General features: G+C 39.7%; 1 protein-coding gene across 3 annotated transcripts in view; it reads right to left on the reverse strand.

The window, feature by feature from the left end:
- LOC122560635 (tumor necrosis factor alpha-induced protein 8) overlaps window positions 1-20,911 on the reverse strand; it is a 147,157-nt gene that overhangs the window by 27,414 nt on the left and 98,832 nt on the right. The window contains exon 1 of one of the 3 annotated variants that reach the window (XM_043711489.2): window positions 667-901. The exons of the other annotated variants lie outside the window; for them this stretch is intronic. Within the exon in view, the coding sequence (XP_043567424.1) occupies window positions 667-697 (31 nt within the window). The 5' untranslated portion in view covers window positions 698-901. Of the gene's footprint in view, window positions 1-666; window positions 902-20,911 lie in introns of those variants that run through there. 3 annotated transcript variants of the gene reach the window in all.

The raw sequence follows: 20,911 nt of genomic DNA on the forward strand, positions 1-20,911 counted from the left end.
GCCAGACTGGTATCTTTCCATCTGACCTTTAGTATTAATATTCAATGTACATTATTGAAGCACAGCACCACCATTTGCCATTTTCCAACCCAAAAGTAAAGGGCCCTGTGAAGCTGTAGCAATACTGTGCATCCTGCTATTTAATTTAAAAGAAACAAGAATATCTAAAAGCCTGGAAAATTGTGATTTATCACTGGGTATTAACAAAATGTTAATGTCGCCATACAAGAGGATTGTCTTGCTGCAGTACACATTTCTCTAAGTAAAACACTTCTATTAAATAAATAGTTAGATTCTAAGAAACATCATGTTTCAAGTCTTTTATTCTATTATAATTTTTAAGCACTAGTTCCACACAACATTACTGATATTACAGAAATTCACTGAAGGAATGAACCTTTGTTTGAAACAATGCCATCACATTGAAATGCTGCCAAAGTTCAATGCATCTTTCCCCTGCCACTGAGCAAAGAAAAAATTTACCAGCAGCAAAATATATTAAAAATCATGAAATAACTTCATCCACAATACACTTTCTCAGAGATCTTTCTAAAATTAAAGGTTTAAGTACCCCAACTGCAGAAATTCAGACTCAGAAATATTTCACATTTTTTATATTTATATATTTGCATCATCTGCAAACTCCAGCTAAAAGAGACAGCATACCTTCATTCAACTCATCAGTTGTTGACTCCATTGTAAAAATGAAATTAAATGAAGAGTAGTCACACACAATTTCAGGCTGGAAACGCTAGATCTTCCTAAGTTGTGCGCACTCAAAACAGCCAGAAAAGCACATGAAAACTAAAATCAGGAACTTCCTGCCCCTTTTTGACCGCCTTCTTCAAGGAAGTGTTCAAAAAACAATGATTTCTCAGTTAGTTATGCCAACTTTTACTTCATAATTCTTAAATGATCCTCCCTCTCTAACTCACTAGGGTGGAGTCAAATCAACGTGTTTGCACTCATCTCTTCAAACATGTGAGAGGCCAGCCAGAGAACACAGCAAGTTGTGTCTTACTTTAGTAGTTTCATTACTGCAGAAAAGGCACTTAACAATTTGCAAGGAAATAGATCACATTCTTTTATAGCTAACTTACACCACACCTAATATCACCCAGCCAAAACCACTTGGAAACACAACAGCATTCCTCCCCACAGTCTGTAGGAACTCAAATACTAAATTCCAATCAATTTTGTTCACTAATGATAGCCATTCTGTCAATCACTGAAAAAGGTTTATTTCTTCCCATTTTCTAACTATGCAGTGATTTTAATCTACCAAGCAGCATGATTGGATTTGATACCCTTGTTGTACACGGTCTGGTTTTACTTACTGTTGAGAGTGGTCTGTTCAATTTCCTGCCAAGCAGGTTCTGTTAAAATTATGCCACATGATTCAAGAGCTCACACCAAATTAAACAAGCATTATAATGCTGGTGTGCAATAACATATTTTGATTGAAAATGTGCTGTATATTAATAGTAGTGAACATGTTAGAATATTCAGTTTATTAACAAAGGTATTATCCCAGTTCATTCATTATTCAAAGCACATACCGACCTATTAGATTAGATTCCCTACAGTGTGGAAACAGGTCCTTCGGCCCAACAAGTTCACACCGACCCTCAGAAGAGCAACCCATCCAGACCCATTCCCCTACATTTACCCCTGACTAATGCACCTAACACTATGGGCAATTTAGCATGGCCAATTCACCTAACCTGCACATCTTTGGATATGGAAGGAAACTGGAGCACCCAGAGGAAACCCACGCAGACATGGGGAGAATGTGCAAACTCCACACAGACTGCCTGAGGCGGGAATTGAACTCGGGTCCCTGGCGCTGTGAGGCAGCAGTGCTAACCACTGAGCTACCATGCCGCCCATTTTAAATCTGGCCCCATCCTCTCTGAGGAAATCGCTGGTGGAACCACATTGCCTGGCAGTTTTTAAGATTAGATTCCTTAGTGTGGAAACAGGCCCTTCAGCTCAACAAGTCCACACCGACCCTCCGAAGAGGAACTCACCCAGACCCATTTTCCTCTGACTGATGCACCTAATACTATGGGCAACTTAGAATGGCCAATTCACCTGACCTGCACATTTATTTCTTTGCATTGTGAAAAACAGATAAAGGTTTAACATTGTACATTTACTCATACACCAGTCTTATAGTCTGGTCTGGAATTTGTTAGAATGGTGCATTGAGCTTCAAACTCTCTTAAGTTAGACCATTTCATACCTCAATCCTCTAATGACAAATTTAAACCAAAGTTTCTTGGCAGGATCATTACAATATACAAGAGCAAGATTTTGGGGATTTAGAAGCTGTCAATTCCAATTTGACCATTGTCACATTAGTCTTCCATTTTTATTTTGGTTTGTAAAATGCTTATTTGGCCGAGGAATTCTGTTTTGAGAATGGACCACAAATTGATTAATCAGGCTATTTGTTTTGTTTTCTGATGCTATTCCTGGGTGTAATATAAGCAGAAAGCATGGCTGAATGCAGCTGAGATAATTGAAGGCATCTAAATTGTAAATGTTTTCACTTGTTGATTCATTTTAAGGTATATACCAGATATTGTAGGGAAAATAATGTCAAATATTCAATGTTTGATCTGTAAGAAGCAGTGTAACTACATTTTTCATCTGAGGGTATGCCCACATTTATTTTCAAAGCAAATCCATTTGTGTCTTTAAAAGCTGTCTAACTCTTCAAACAAAGCAATTTTAGATTTTTTACCACAACAAAACAACTTATGATGCAGTAGCACATGGAAGAGAAATTTTTGAATACAAATTCTGAAAGAAACATCTATTTGAATGAGAAATTCACATTAAAAGTAGTGATCGAAATGGTTACGTAAATCAGTACAACCATTAAATTCCATTCAGCAGGACCCATTCTAGACAGATACTGAAAATCAAAACACACGTCTGCTGAAGAGAAACTTATTCTGGTGCAATAACTCTCTCCAGCTCACCATCGCCATTCTATGTGAGCCCAACTAGCTGCAGTAAACAAAGTAATGATGAGCAGCAAACTGCCCATTTTGATGGATTTTATAAAGGAGAACAGAATTAAGAAAAAGTGGCTTCTCGCTGTTTCTGTAAGGCTCTGAGAATAGGTACCCAGAAGTTTCCACTCTGAAGCACACATGCATAATTTCCTGAAATTAAATACAGTATAGTAAATCCTCTATAAGATCAAAACCACAAATTGTAAATTTGTCTATCTATGCCAACATCTGGGGCAAAAATCATGTATCAATGATAATTAACCTATTTTTAAACAAGCTCCCCATTTGTGGAGTTCATCATTCAGAGGCATTGTCAGGAACAGAACCCTCACAGATATGGAGGAATGACTTGTATGTATGTCTAGTGCTCTGGATGTGCCATTAGGATGGCAGTTTTCCAGCAACTTCTTCATTGACTCCTAGCAGACAGGGACACAAACTCAGAAAGTAACACAAAGTTCAGCTCAGTACATTGTGGATGTGCACAGAACATTCACACACAAAGGGGTCTTGTTAGGACAAAACACTGGGTGCTATGTTTACTAAAATGCTTTCTGTCATGAATTCCAGGTATCAATAAGACAAACGTTCCTAATGGTCAGACTGTATGTTCAGAACATCTTGCATGAAGCGTTTGTCATCTACAACATTACAAAGTGGATTGTCATCTGCTTGATGCACAGTGATCTGAGTCACACTGATGCAGCCTGCTACTGCCTGGAAGAGGCCTGTTGTACTGAAATTACGTATTGGGATGACTTTCACAGGTAATAGGAAGGTGTTCCTCACCCTGGTTCAAGGTTATCATGAAAGAGGGAGAATATCTCCATCATTAACTGCTTTGTAAATGAAGAATGAAGAATATATTGGTCTTGTGGGGGAGAACAAAGAATGTTTATAAAAACAATACCTGGACTTCCAAGGTTAGGTTTCGAAGAGCAATTATATACTTTAGGCCTGTTTTCTCTAGAATTTTGAAGATTAAGGGGTGATACAATAGAAGTGTGAGAGATATTAACAGGAAAACACAGGCTGATAAAGACAAACTCTTTGCACTGGTTGGGGATTTTCAAAATAGGGGGCATAGTCTGATAATTAGGGCCAGCCCATTCAGGAGATAAATGTGAAGAAGCATTTATATACACTTATGGTGGTAGATGTTTGGAACTCTCTTCAACAAATGGCTATGGATGCTGGATCAGTTGTTAATTTTAACTCTGAGAGAGATACATTTCATTAAACAAAGGTATTGAGGGATATGGCAAGTATACGGAGTTACGCCACATATCAGCCTTGATTTCATTAAATGGTGGAACAGGCCTGAGGGACTGAATTGCCTATCATGTTCCTACATTCCTATCTTCTCAACTCCTGCTTTAGGCTCATTGCAGCATATTCCAGTCCCAGAAGATCCTTTGTTGGTGAAGCCTTTTAAGGAGAGCTCGCTTTCCACTTCGTCCAAGCAGAGGACATGCCTGCTGCCTGCATTTTGGTCAGTCTTGCCCAGATGACAGCACAAGTGTCACAGCAACTACTACAATATATCTGTGTAAGATGTTACTTTCTGCCTGCCTGTGGACAGCAAAAACGTCCAGCAACTTTCTACAATACAGCATCAAACTTTTGTTGAGCGGATTTTAAATCCACAGTCTTTGATATTATGATTATACTCTTTCAACAGTTTGAGGCACACTTGGCATGTACCTTCGTGTACTACTCTACTCAGTTAAACTGCATGGGAAGGGGTCAACATTGCTTTGAAAGACAACATCAGATAGACTTTCGAAGAGCTACTTGTGAATCAGCATTGGTCCCATGTTATTTAAGTGCAGATGGGTATCTTTTGCACGGGAAGTTAAGTTTCAAAATGTATTTAAACTGGTTGAGAGAGGATAGGATGGACAGAATGCTAGAAAGATTTTTGGGAGATATTTACAATACTTGGTATCAAGGTTAATGCTACATGTAGTTTCTTTTAGGCTTGTGCTGACAACATAACTGCTGCTAATGAAACTTTATCTGGTAAGGGGGAACTTGATAAGTTACATTGAGGAAGACCAGATGAGATATGAATCTCCTGAATTATTGCTATACCTAATGTGAAAAGTATTGAAAATAAAATGCTGTATTGCAGAAGTAAATGCTTCAGTATAGGAATTAGACACAAGAATAGATGATACCTGGTGAGATCTTGTCTTGATCAATCTGAATTTGGTAGCAAAGGATAAAACCTTACAGATGTACCTTGTTTTATGCTCAATATTGACATATATTAGTTAGCAGAGTCAAAGGGCTGAATTTAGTAGGATTATTGGCCCAAAATTAGTCTTTGGCATCCGTTACAAGCTGACAGTTTGTTTAAAAAGTAAAAATGTAGGACATTTAAATCTGTGCTGCTGAACTGGAAAATATGGCTTAAAATGAGAATTTATAGTAAAATGAAACCTAATAATTATTTAAGAAACATGTTGATAAATTACTTCAGAGCACCACCCCACCTTCTCGCCTAAACATGAGAAAAAGGAATTGGCAGTCAAGAGAGTAGGACAATTATGAAGAACTGTTAAGAATTACTTAAGTAAGCATTGGGAAAACAGTTAAGGTATTGGAAAAGTATACAAATAGTCAATTAAAGCGATGGGAAAGTTTCCTCCCCATTGTTTTAGGAGTCAGAAAACAATTTAGAAGATTATATTTGGCCGAATCGAATTGACTGGTTGAGGTATGTTAGATATGTGCTATAGACATGAAAGCTGATCTGAATATGTATTCTGAAATATTTTCAAATTGAAGCTGTGCTAGGTTGTTCTGGATGGATGTGCAGTTCGGATTATTTCAATCAAATTAAGTAAAGAAATTGTCTTCACAAGCTGCTACCTAAAATTCACAACACTGTTGCATCTTCTCTTTAGGATTATAGAAGGTCATAAGGAAGTCACTGACACATTTGAAAAAAGTAATTAATATCAGGATTGGCTCCAGTGTTTGAAACATTGCTCATATCAGCCTGCTGTTTAATAAGGGTAACAATAAGGGTTACAGGCCCATGAATATGACATCCTTGTTACGCAACAGTTGGACATTTGCATGATATGGTACATAACTTATATTTATTTAGTGGTAATTTGAGATCGCCAATCTAACTGCAGGAAATGGAGATCCTGCTCAGTTAATTATGAATTATTTGAGGAATTCAGATGCTGATTGTCTTTTCAAAGTTACAGATCTAGATTTCCAAAATCCCTTTGATGAAGTACAATTTAGAAGGCATTGGAAAAGGTGAATCATAAAGGGAAGTGGGAAACTCTTGAAAGCTATTGAGTATAAATTTAGGAATAACAAGATTGAATCTAAATAGGATTTCACTACGTGCCACAGAGCTCTGGTTGCAAATTGAGACCCATGATGTTATTATTGTCAGCACTATGGTAAGTGTGAAATAGAAAATAGTCTGCAGAAAGCTTCTTGTTCTTTCTGGCATGGGCCATGAGGTCCCATGCTAGGAAGGGCACCTGTATGATCACAGCAGGCATGATAGGAGGTTTCAGGAAGTGCTGCATTATGATGTTAGTCAATCACATATTCAGGCTCATTTTGGACAAGTTCTGTAAATCTTGGCTGGAGATTAGGGGAGGATTTTGTGAACAATATGTTGTTTTCAATGACTTAACAGGATGTATGCACCACTTCCACACTTTTACTTTACCCCATTTCCCACACAATTACAACTTAAACTTGAAGTACTGGTGCCAAACGTGGGACATATATGCTGGAGAAGCTTTAAAGTAGTGAAACCTGATATCGGCCGATAATGCAGCAGCTTTGGGCAAATTATAAAAGAGCCTATTTAATAAACTGAGAAGCTTTCATTACGGCCACAACTTTTCTGCCCAGCTCCATTGTCATTAACATCAAACTGGAGATGACAAAGGTGGTGAGAATAATTTTTAACATTAATTTTCAACTGTAAATATTTCATATTACATTTGTTTCACTTTATTCATGTGTGCATCATTTTTATTTGATGAGGCTAGTTTATTCAGAGAACAAAATGCACTGGATTCAGCAGGAGGAAGAGGAGGAGACAGGGATAAAAGACATAGTGCTAAAAGCACTTAATCTGACTCCACTTCTCCTCAGAGAATCATCTCCCCATCAGCATGGCTCCACTACTCCCCACCTTATTTTACATCTGAACAATTCATCACTATATTCTTTTACCTATGATAGAGTCTTACTGCTGTCCAACCCATCTAAACTGATCAGGTTTTCCAAACTAAACTAATCCCTTTTGCTTGATTTTGGCTCATATCCCTCTAATGCTTTCTTATTCATCTTCTAGCAAAAGTCATCAACATGAGTATTTCCATACATTTTTAACCAACAACACAACAACTGGAACTGCAGAGAGGGAAGATCTAACTACAAAGTGCCAAACACATTGAAGGAAATAGAAACTGCAGCTGACAAGTGACACGGCAGCGGGCATTGCCTTTAATATTGACAGTCAGGAGGAGGATCAGCCTTGCAAGATCAGCAGCACATGGCCTGCCAAAATTAACATTTGAATTTTTTTTTAGTTTCCTGACCTGCAGTCGGATTGAAAAGACTCGTCTCTTTGAAAATCGACAGCAGGCAGTATGTCGACAGTGCTCAACAAACTTCAACTTGCAAATCTCAAAATACACGATCCAAAATTAATGTGATTTTGCTATTTGCTATTACCAAATATTCCTGATGGAGCTAAGAATTACACTAGATACGATTATCAGTCAGGTTTGCAGAGTGCAAGCTGGAAACTACAATATTCACACAGAACACTGCTCTTTTAGGCAAAAGAAGAATGGAGACTACCATTTCCCCAAGAAAATGCCTTGAATAATCAGAGTATAGCTGCCTGGTCTCCTCGTGGGGATTGACTTTCAACAATACTTGTAATATCTCAAGACTGACTATAGTCCAAAAAAAAGTCATCATGCTGTATAAATTAATGCTCTGTTTTTAAGTTTGGTCATGCATGTTAGTCCTGAAGAATGGAAGACAAACAGCTTTGACTTTATAAAAAAAGAAAAAAACACTTAAATGCTGGATTCAGGAGTTAATAATGCAGATATGCTCCATGATAATCTGGAATCTCAAACCAGGATGAGGAGTGCCTTCCTATTGGCCATAAAAGCCATCACATAATGGCATGGTGGCTCCGTGGTTATCACTGCTGCCTCACGGCGCCAGGGACCCGGGTTCCATTCCGGCCTCGGGTGACTGTCAATGTGGAGTTTGCACATTCTCCCAGTATCTGCGTGGGTTTCTTCTGGGTGCTCCGGTTTCCTCCCACAATCCAAGATGTGCAGGTTAGGTGAATTGGCGATGCTAAATTGCCCATCGTGTTAGGTGCATTAGTCAGGGATAAATGTAAGGTCAGGGAATGGGTCTGAGTGGGTTACTCTTCGGAGGTTCAGTGTGGACTTGTTGGGCTGAAGGGCCTGTTTCCATACTGTAGCTAATCTAATCTAATCGTAACTTCAATACTGTGGGCTTCTTCCAGGCAATAGTAGGCTGCATCAGTGTGTCTCAGATCTCTGTGTAAACAAGCATTATGCAGATGACAAAGGCAATGTATAAAGAGGAGAGGGCATTTATTCCCCTCTCTTATGTTAACATAATGAAAGGCCGTTAGCTTCATAAGGAAAGTGAACCTCCCAGTGGGTAGGATGCCATCAACCTCATGCATGTGATTCTGTAGTTCCATATCAACAGGGTGCATTACCACAACCACAAGGGCTACCACTCTCCCAAAGTACAGTTAGTGTGAGATAAGACTAAGAAGTTCATCTCATAAAACATTGCTATCCTTGTAGCAACCGTGAAGTTTTTATTTTGTAACAGTCCTCTATATCTTTGGGTTTGCGAGACATGTTGCATAATGGCTGCTCAGAATTAATGGCCACCTCACTAACAATGGATCATGAACCCCTGCTATCAATCCATAATGCACTGTTGGAGGGCCTTCAAGGAAAACCATGGGGCCAACCACAACATGGAGCAAGCCATCAATCTCTTTAAGCAAAGTTATTGTTAATTAAATAACTCAGGGAGGGTGTTCATGTTTGTGATGGTGTACATTATGTTGTCCACAACCTTGTAGTTCCAATAGCCCAGCCAGTACTTACTGGGATCCAGATGAGGAGGAAGGGAAGGAGGCTAGATCTAACTAAAACAAAAATTGCTGGAAAATCTCAGCAGGTCTGGCAGCATTGGTGATGAGAAATTAGAATTAACATTTTGGGTATAGTGACCCTTCCTCAGAGACTAGGTCTATTTCGTACAACAAGAAGGAGCAAGACTTTGCTTGAAGTGAAATGGACTTCCCTAACCCAAAATGGATTCCCCAATTCCTTAACAGTACTTCCATTTCAGACTCCCAATCTCTAAATCCCTATGATTATCAAGAATACATCAAGAAGACAAAAAAACCAGACCTATTCACCCTTGTGAAATACCTTGATGTCCTCTTATAGGTGCCTACAACATTTGTGCCAATAATAATCATATTCAATAAGAAATAATCTAACCACCTCCCCTTGACATTCAATGGTGTTACTACCAATGAATCTGCCCCTATCAACATCCTGGGAGTTAACACTGACTAGAAACTGAACTGGACTCACTAAATAAAGATTGTGGTTGCAAGAGCAGGTCAGAGGAGAGGACAGTAACTCACTTCCTGACTCCCCAAAACCATCAACAAGGCATAAGTCAGGAGTGTGATGGAATACCCTCCTGAAGACTGAAGCTTCAACAACACACAAGAAGCTTGACATCATCCAGGACAAAGCAGCCTGTTGATTGGCACAACATTCACAAACATCCACTCTCTCCACCACTGATGCTCAATAACAGCAGTGTGTACTGGATGTAGGTTTGCTCGCTGAGCTGGAAGATACATTTTCAGACATTTCGTCACCATACTAAGTAACATTATCAGTGAGCTTCCGGATGAAGCACTGGTCATATGGCCTGCTTTTTATTTACGTGCTTAGGTTTCCTTGGGCCGTGATGTCATTTCCTGCGGTGATGTCATTTCCTGTTCTTTTTCTCAGGGGCGGTAAATGGGATCCAAGTCAATGTCTTTGGTGATAGAGTTCGGTTGGAATGCCATGCTTCCAGGAATTCTCATGCGTGTCACTGTTTGGCATGTCCCAGGAGTGTGTATTATCTACAAGATGCACTGTAGAAATTCACCAAAGGTCCTTAGAAAGCAACTTCCAAAACCACAACCATTTTAGGAACATCTCCTAAAAATGAACGTGACTCATGTTGCTAATGTTTTATGAATATAGGCATGCAAAATGACCAGGAGCCACACATCCCTGGTGAACCATGGGGCTGTGAAAAAAAAACATAAGCATATATTCATGAAGCTTGCAAATTCTACTCCAACCACTCATCATCCTGACTTGGAAATATATTACTATTCCTTTAATGTTTCTAGATCAAAGTCTTGCAATTTCCTATCTAACAGCATACTAGGTCTATCTATAGCAAATGGACTGCAGCGGTCAAGACACCAGATGACCATCACCTTCTCAAGGGAAACTAGAAATGCTAGCACAGCCACGTCCCATGAATGATAATGAATAATAAGTTTGGTGGCACTTAGCTCCCTTCAGCTGACAGCTTTCCCAAGCCCTCAGAAACCAAATCTGTCATTGTCAAGGTCTATAAGACTATGAAAATCATGGATTGGAGGTATGCAGTCTTATTCACATATTTAAATTCGAGTAGGTGACTTGCTGGCCCTGCAAACCTCCGAAAATGGTATCTTAGGAGGCATTTTATCAGCAAGTGGGTTTCAAATTTTTAAGCATTTCATTTGCCTTCCCCTCTAAAAGGTCCTCAGATAAGGGTAATTGTGGGGTTAGGATTGCTGCTATAGTCTAGTTGCTGAACTGGAGCTGGTCCTGTGAAGAAAGTGACCCTGTCTGCCAGCCCACTATTTCCTTCAGTCAACACAACAGCTTGCCTGGATGCAAGTGGAGAATGAGCTAAAATTGCACCTAATCAAAACCTGTCTATCTATTTATTCAGCCTTATATTGGCAAAATAGATGCAAGAATTTTCCACAGGTGACATTGACATGCATTTGATCTCCTGAAGACTCAGAACTTGTGAAACAAGTTCCTACAATCATTGTTGGGTAACAGTGACAATGTGTAACTGTATGGTTATGGCTTTTTATCAGCCACGGCCAACCAGGTTGTGTAGCTCCTGATCATGCTCGCATGCCTATCTTCATTAAACACTATTTTCAACATGAGTCACATTCATTTTTCGGAGGTTTTTCACAATCTTGGATGTTCTAATGTACTTTATATAAACATTGAAGTGTAGTACTTGTTAGAACATAGAGAAAGATCCCAAATTGAACATTGTAATTCCCAAAAGTGGCAATGAGGCAAATTAAGAAATAACCTGCCTTAGTGATGTATGTTGAGGAATAAATATTGGCTTGGATAGTGATAAAACTCTCATTCACTTCTTCAATGGTATCATGGGATGTTTTATGTCCAGCTTAAAGCAGGAAAGCACCAGTAATGTATTAATTTCTTTAGGTCTGACGTCTTAGCTTCCGTTTTGAAACAGGAAGCTGCACATACGCAAAACTAAATACATATGATTTTGTCTAAAAGTAGATATCTTTAATCAACCTGTACAGATAAATTGTGACAAATGCCTGGGGAAAGTAAAAACTTGAACCCGGACCTTCTTGACCCCAGAAGTAGGGACACTACCATTATGTCACAAAAGCCAGGTTTTAAAAGTAACCATTGTCCCTTATAGTACTGTAAGGTTACCTTCTCATTAGAGAGAGAGATGACTGGTGGTGGTTTAACCATTGGGTCACCATGCCTCAGGCAAGGAGAAAGAACCTTTATTGTACTCTCAGGCAGTGCAGAATTTGAATGTATGCTTTGCTTAGATAATTATCATGGCTGGAAAATGACATCCTTATCAAAAGGGAATTATATATGACATTTTTGTTGCTATGACCTACTTTCAGGCTGCCATGTAGGATGGCAATCTGATCTCCTTGCACAACAGGAGAAACAACTATATTACACAATCTTGTTATTTTAAACATTTCAAAAATGTAAAACTACCTTTAGGAATGTTGCCAAACAGAATGAGCAAAATTAATAATGAACCTGACAGATGTCATATTAATTCAATGTGTTAGAAAATTGCTTAAGAAATATCATTTTACAACTGAAAATCATCTGATGTGTATTTCATTGTTGACATTGTTAAATTATTGACTCAATTATTTCATTTTCAGTTAAACAGATGTTAGCAGGAAAGTTGTCTCAATTATTCGATTTTGGGGAACTTTACTTTGAGAATACTTCCTCCAGACTACCTATTTGTCAGTTATTAAATAGAAGATAAATACTGACAGAAAAACTTTTTTTTAAAACAGGCAAATTAATTATTTTAAATTTTAAAAAAAATCAATTTTGACAAAGCATTTCTATATGGCAGGTTATGAAAGATAAACTGCTGTTTAAAAGTTATTTGGCAAATGATTAGTCTTCTCTGATTTAATTGACTACATGTTCATTAATATCATAAATCTCTAGCTAAGTTGGTATTTTGGCATACAACCGCAGTTTGCAGCTACCAATATATTTGCTCTCAGTGATGTTTTCTACACACCTGAACCTGACTAGTTAACCTGTCAAGTGCTAAGTCAAAAGTGTCATGAAAAACCAGAATGAATTTTATTTATTGATTAAAAGAGTCAACATCCTTCCCAATGAATATCTGTAAAACCTTTTTCCTGGTGGAGCAGTAAATCTAAAATGCCACACAGAAATGTGATCTGGGAGGGGTTTTGTTTAATATTTTCTAAAATATTTTGTAAGACACAAACTGAACACCAGTTGGATTTTGCCAGTCTACAATTTCAACAATGCTTTACAGCGTGGGAGCAATTCAAAGTTAAATATTACAAATTATCAAGACCTATTAAAAACTGTGATACAAAAACATAACTTCAAGCATTTATTTCAATTGTCTGGTTTTTGGATTCAGTATTCATTTTGGTAACCTGAAAAAACACTATGACAGCTCACTGATACATATTTTCTAATTTGACAGGCCTTCTAATACTGTAAATGTTATGACTTCTTTAAAATAATATAATTCTCTGAATAAGAAATTGGATTCAGATTATCTGCTAGACGACCCAGTGGTTCTTCCATTTACATCTATTAAAGCTATGGTAGAATATACTGCTAAAAGTATAGACTGCCTCCAAATTACTACACACTAGCACACACTATCAAAACAGTACCTTATCTTTTTGCCCAGAAAGGAGGAAGTGTTGGGTGTCTTGAACTACATTAAGTGAGACAAGTTCTCAAACTTGATAGGATCTATCCAAAGATACTATGGAGGGCAAGGGAAGAAATAGCTGGGGAGTTAACAGATATCTTTGCATCCTCTTTAGCCTCAGGCAAGTTTCCAGAGGACTGCAGCATTGCCAGTGTTGTTCCTATGTTTAAGAAGGGAAACAGAGATAATCCAGGTAATTACTTGCCAGTGACCCTGACTTGGTGGGCAAGCTGTTGGAGAAGCTAATGAGACACAGGATTTATTCACATTTGGAAGTGAATGGACTGGTTATCAATAGGCAGCATGGGTTTGTGAGTGAAATTTTATTTTTCACAACTTGATTGAGTTTTTGAGAAAGTGATGAGAATGATTGATGAGGAAAGGGCAGTGATGTTTTCTACATGGACTTAAGTTAGACAGTTGATAAGGTACCTCATCACATGCTGGTACAGATAGTACAGTCTCATAAGATCCAGGGTGAGCTGGCTAGATGGATACAAAATGGCTTGGTCATAGAAGACAGAGAATAGCAATGGAAGGGTGCTTTTCGGAATGGAAATCATTAACTGATGGTGTTTCGCAAGAATCAGAGCTGAGGCCTTTGATCTTTATAACATAAATGATCTGGAAGAAAATGTTGGTAGTCTGATTAGTAAGTTTGCCAACAACACCAAAATTAGCAGAGTTGCAGTTAGTGAGAAGGATTGTCAAAAAATACAGTGAGATACAGGTAGATTGCAGATTTGGGCAGAGAAATGGCAGATGGATTTTAATGCGGATAAATGTGAGGTGATGCACTTTGGAAGATTAAATACAGGTGCAAATTATGCCTGAGAGGCATTGACATACAGAGGGATCTGGGCGTACAGAAAATCCTGACCGTGAAAGCAGCAACATTGCTGGATGAGGTGGTCAAGAAGGCATACAGCACCCTTGCCTTCATTGGCCAAGGCACCAAATATAAAAGTCAACAAGTTATGTTACAACTCTATAAAACTTTAGTTAGGTCACATTTAGAATATTGCATGCAGTTCTGGTTGCAACCTGACCGAAAAGAATGTGGATGCTTTGGGGAAGGTGATTGAGAGTATGGTGCTGGAAAAGCACAGCAGGTCAGGCAGCATCCGAGGAGCAGAAGAATCAATGTTTCAGGCATAAGCCCTTCATCAGGAATCGAGAATGCTTTGGAGAAGGTGCAAAGATGGTTCACCAGGATGTTTCCTGGTCTGGAGGGTTTTATTATGAGGAGAGGTTGGGCAAACTTGGATTCTTTTCCCTGGAAAGGTGGAGGCTGAGGAGTGCCAGTTGAAAGTTTACAAAATGATGAGGCATAGTCAGAAGCTTTTTCCCAGGGTGGAAAGTTCAACTATAAGAGGGCACAAGTTCAAGGTCAGAAGGGGAAAGTTTGGAGAAGAAGTGTGGGGAAATTGTTTTTACACAAAGGGTGGTGGGTGCCTGGAATGCACTGCCAGTGGTGGTAGTGGTAGCCAAAACGTTGCTGATGTTTAAGGTGTATCTTGATAATCACATGAATGGAAGGCAGAGAAACAGAAATAGCACATGGGCAATAAGTAGGGGGTCTAAATGAGGAATAGAATCAGTGCAGGCTTAATGGGCCAAAGGGCCTGTTCCTGTGGTGTATTGAATTGCATTGTATAATTGTATTATATTCTACAAAGTGTTTATTGCCCTACTTAAACCACCAGTAATGGCGTGAAACAACTAAGCTTCTTGCTAGATAATTTGCTAGAGGGCAGTTGGAAGATCCACTCAAAGAGTAATTTTGGTATATGGAGTTCTATACAAAGCAGTCAGACTAAGGACAACATGTTTCTTTCTCGAAAGTCCACTAATGAACCAGTCAGTTTTTAGAACAACCTGATAGCTTTATGGTCACTCTTATTGGTACTGATTTTATATTTCCCAGATTAGATTTCCAAAGTCTTTAATTTGAACTCTCGAAATGGCATAGTAGGATTTGAACACAGTGACACAAAAACAGCAATAGGCCAATCAGCCCCTGAGTTCTGCACCATGTTTGTTTGGTGGCTATTGCTGGTATTGCAGGAGGCCAGACAGGTTGAGGAATTATCAACAATCCCAAACCAAGGTCAATCAGGAAGGTGATTACAACCATGTTAGCAAGACCAGCTATATGGATGGGGCACAGACCAGAAAGGACATGAGGCAGTGGAGGAGTTACTGTGGGAGGTTGGTCCAGTTGGCACAGGAGAGAGACTAGCCTCACCTCCCAACCACTCCCAACATGTGCAATACCTTTTTCACTGTCTGGCAACCGACAAGATAAATCTGTTTGACTACATAAGACCCTAAGACCATAAGACACAGGAGTGGAAGTAAGGCCATTCGGCCCATCGAGTCCACTCCGCCATTCAATCATGGCTGATGGGCATTTTAACTCCACTTACCCGCATTCTCCCCGTAGCCCTTAATTCCTTGTGACACCAAGAATTTATCAATCTAAAATCACATGTTGTGCAGAGATCTCTCTTGTCATCCTTTGATTTGTAAGCAAAGGTGGGATTTGGCTCTTCATTGGGCATTTATTGCCGACTTAAAGGCATCAATTGGACCATGGGCTGGTAGATCAGCAATACCTCCTGTGCCACCTATAAAACTACAGTGTAGGCAGACTGACAGACCAGCGTACATGCACACCATTAACTGCATGATATTCTCTGAGTTACAGGTCCATCAGCTGTTACCCTGTCTGAAAGTAACTTGTAAATTTCTGGAGATCATAGATGATTTCGATCATAGTTCTCACTGCCTGCCATGGCTTCACATCTCCTAATACTTATGCTAACACCAATCTCATAACAATCGAGATTTATAATTACTTATTGAACACAAATCTGTTCTTTTGTTTAAGGGTAAGAGTTCCACATATCTTCCACATTTTTCATGGAGAAGTGTTTATTATTTCCTGTCTTCAAATCAGTGTTTACTTTTCAAGTTTACAATCCCTTTTCCTGCAATTCTGAATCAGTGGAAAAATGTTTTCTCTATCTACCTATCAATTCCTTCTTAATTCCTAATCTCTCACTGCTTCAGGATTAATATTTCACACTTGTATTCCAATGATATCACCAATGCCACAGTAATTTTCCATCTTTCCTGATTTGTGAGGTAAAAACTAATGGTAATAACATCTATACCAACAGAAAGATGTCATGGATATGATAAAGTTGTACCTTCTTTGTAAGCAAATGAAGTTTAGATTTCTGCAAGAGGATGGTGATTAAAATAAAATCTGAAAAGAACCTTTGGAATTAAAGCAACTACAGAATGGAAAGTTTGATGAATCCTGGAAAGTGTTTGCATCCAGCTGGTGTGCTATTAAAAGGGAAGCATGTAGTTATTCCTGGAGCTGTTTTTGTTCTTAACCTTTCCTCTCACCAATTAATTCAACATGTAAGTAACTAATGAAATTATATTGCTTTCGTGAATTTCAAACCTAACATTCAAGAAACAGGAGCAAAGCTTGATTACATTCAGGATATCATGTCAGGACTTTCTAATCTTGAATATCCTTGTAAGTTAAGATTGTGACTAGTTTTGAATGCAGGCAATAAACTCAAACTCCACAGCTCTCTGAGGTCAACAAAAAATTCCAACTCCAAGGGTTCACCATCCTCTGGGAAGCACTTGTCTGCTGGGGTCAGGAAACAGACAACAGCATCATTTTGGGGAGTGCGGAGAGGAGGTGGTGGACAATTGCAGCTTACTGTTTTCCAAAGGAGGGCTGAAAATTGGCCATCTAGCCCTCCAGCCAATCAGAGGCTGCTTGTATGGTAATAGAAGCAGAATTGAAGTAGTAGGGCCCTTTCTAAATACATTACAGCAATGCTACTGTGAGTGCTATTTGCAGGAGGACATGCAAGAACCAGGAATTGAGGAAGATAGGCAGAGGCCCAACTCCCAAGTTATCTGAAGCCAATATTGAGATCTTTCCATGACTCCTGTTGGAGAGGAGGGATGGAAAGTTGTGGGAATCTGGAACTCACTGCCTGTAAGTGTGATGGAGACAGAAATCTTCAGAACATTTAGGAAGTACTTTGATGTGCACTTGCATTGCCAAAACATTTACGGTTACGGGGCAAGTGCTGGAAAATAGGATTCAAATAGTTAGGTGGTTTTTTTTTTCTGACCAGCACAGACTCAATGGGCCTTTTTCAGTGCTATAGAACTGTGACTATGACTATGATGGTGAAACACATTGCCGGGGAGATTGTACAAGCAGATACAATAGCAATGTTTAACAGGCATTTAGATAAACACATGAATAAGCAGGGAATAGAGGAATATGGACCATGTGCAGACAGATGCAATTGTTTAGATTGTGCAGACATATGGGCCGAAGGGCCTGTTCCTGTTCTGTATTGTTCTGTGCTTTATGTTTCTAAGCTGCTACGGCTGCACTGGCTGAGACCATCCACAGCAAAACTGAGCTCCATAGAAACGGAGTCCAGTGCGAGAAAGGGTTCACTGATTGTCTTCACTCTGGGAAGGTTAGTACAATGGCAGGCCTTCGCGACAGGCCTCTGAGTATTCAACCTCCAGCAGAGTCTCCAGCTGAGGAAACAGATGGTGCCCACTGCTCCTGACCTTATCAGGAATGCATGCCCAGGGCACTTACTGACCTGTCAGAATAGCCCCTGCCCTAGTTATATTGACAACTATTCAACATATCTCTCTGTTCTTTGTCTTTGCTGGAGAAAAGGGCTAACAATGTGAGAGAAGAGACCTGACAACAGGAGGAAAGCTCAATCTCCAGATTATGACTGCCATGAAGGTGAGATTTCGATATCACAAGGATGGCATGGAAGTGCTAGTCAGAAAAGGAGAGATTAACATTCCAAAAGAGGGCAAAAAGTTTTTGCGATCTGTTGAGGAAAAGAATATCATGCATTCCTTCCCTTCTGACACCAAAAGACTCAAGTGCATAATGAAGCTTCAGCACCACAGACACTTCTGCAGTCTAAGTTTGGTTCTCATGATATTTTCCTGTATCTCCCACAGATTCTAACATGGAGAGCAGCCACCATATTAATTATAATGGGGTCAGCAGGTGGGCCACAGAATAGGAGTTCCCTGATTAGGGCTTTTAATCTGCCCAGTCAGGGAGGCCCGGCTGATGGATGTAAACAGGAGCAGCAGACATCCTGTTCACTCTGACAGCTAACTCTGAGGGAGCTAAATCAGTTTTAAGGACTCGCCTCATGTAAATAAAGGGTGACTTGGCGACGAGAGAAAAGCACGCTCCTGAAGAAATTCACTTTCAATAGTCATTTTTGAGTGGGGGTAAGCATTTCTGGCATCCTACCGTTATTTGGGAAGCTTGACTTGTTCAATCTTGCCATCGAAGACTGGGCCCAGTATGTGAAAAGAATACATTATTTTTTCCAAGCAAATGACATTAGAGCAGATAAAAAGCAATGAGTAATTCTTCTGACAGTATGTGGGCTTGCAAGTTTTTCAGTTACTATGAGCCTAACTTTCCTGAGGCAGCAGATACTAAAACCTTTCAAGAATTGATGGATTTAATTAGATTAGATTAGATTAGATTAGATTAGATTACTTAGTGTGGAAACAGGCCCTTCGGCCCAACAAGTCCACACCGACCCACCGAAGTGCAACCCACCCAGACCCATGTCCCTACATTTACCCCTTCACCTAACACTATGGGCAATTTAGCATGGCCAATTCACCTGACCTGCACATTTTTGGACTGTGGGAGGAAACTGAAGCACCCGAAGGAAACCCACACAGACACGGGGAGAATGTGCAAACTCCACACAGAGAATCGCCTGAGGCGGGAACTGAACCCGGGTCTCTGGCGCTGTGAGGCAGCAGTGCTAACCACTGTGCCACCGTGCCGCCCCTAAATTAAGGAATATTATGACTCCAAGACCCATCTACTTTTGAGATACTCTCAGTTTTATTTGACAATTTGAGAACTAGGGGAATCCTTATTGGGATTTTTGACTAGATTAAAGGTGACTGGCAGGGACATGTGACTTTACTTTAGCCTCATGAGGCCGTTTGATATGTGGGATTAATGACATAACCATGCAAAAGCGCCTCCCAGCTGAAGGCACTACAACTAGCTTTGTCATTGGAAGGTGTGGCAAGTGGAGCATATGAGTTGCAGGGGATTTCGATATGTGGACACCCTCGCCAGCTGGACTGAGCTTGCAGAACACCAGTTATAGGAAGGAGATCATTACGCTGGAGAGGGTTCAGAAGAGATTTACCAGAATGTTGTTGAATATGGAAGGTTTGATTTATGAAGACAGGCTGGGACGTTTTTCACTGGAGCTTAGGAGGTTGAGAGCTGATGGTATAGAATTTTATAAAATCATGAGGGGCATAGATAGGGTTAGTGGTAACTGTCATTTCCCCAGGATGGGGGATTTCAAGATTAGGGAGCACATTTTTAAGGTGAGAAGAGAATGATGTAAAAAAAGACCATGGGGGCACATTAGTTACAGAGAATGGTTTGCATGTGCAATGAACTTCCTAAGGAAGTGGAGGATGTGGGCACAGTTACAATGTTTAAAAGATATCTGAATAAGTACACAAATAGAAAAGGTTTGGAGAGATATGGGCCAGGGCAGGCAGGTGGGATTAGTTTATTTTGGGATTATGTTCAGCGTGGACTGATTGAACTGAAGGGTCTGTTTCTGTGCTGCATGACTCTATGACCATTTGACTGAAGGCAATTGCGTAGCCTCAGTCAGGACATTTCTTGGACAGAGGGACGCTAGGTCAGACCACAGCAAAACACCAAAACAAAGCGAAGCCTTGGCTAAATGGTTAACATTTTCTTCAGGATTCAGGCCGGCAAGCCATTATAATTGCTGCTGGTATGCAGACTCAAGACAGCAAAAGTTGAAAGTGTGATGCTGGAAAAGCACAGCCAGTCAGGCAGCATCCGAGGAGCAGGAAAATCGACGTTTTGGGCATAAGCCCTTCATCAGGGCTTATGTGCCCTACTAGATTGAGTAAGAGAACTGATAGACTGAGATCCAAGAGAGTGCACACCCTGGAAAGCCCATCAACATCAGTTAAATTGCTTAGCAACATCCAAATCAGAACCAATCAAAATAAACATCTGGTTAAATGGTCACTCGGTTCTAATGGAAGTCAAAACCTATATGCAGCCGTTTCAGTGATTGCAAAAGCAGTCTTTAAGAAACTTTGCTCTGGACTCCAACCCTTACATTTGTGCAAGAACTTGGTAAGACTGAGAACCTATACTGAGGAACCTTTTGCACACTAAGGGTACAACTTTGATTCGGGTCCCGTATGAAAAGCAGATGGTTCGATTACCACTGATTATAGTAAAATGCTCAGGCCTAAGCTTGATGGGGCGAAACTGGTTGAGAAAGATTCACCTTGATTGGCTCAATATTTTTCAGTTAGAAAATGGCTGGCTGAGTGAAGTCCTAATTAAATACCTTAAA

Source organism: Chiloscyllium plagiosum, unplaced genomic scaffold (genome assembly GCF_037043375.1).
Source record: "Chiloscyllium plagiosum isolate Xiang-an unplaced genomic scaffold, Cpla_swu_hap1 HiC_scaffold_2, whole genome shotgun sequence".
NCBI classification, from domain to species: domain Eukaryota; kingdom Metazoa; phylum Chordata; class Chondrichthyes; order Orectolobiformes; family Hemiscylliidae; genus Chiloscyllium; species Chiloscyllium plagiosum.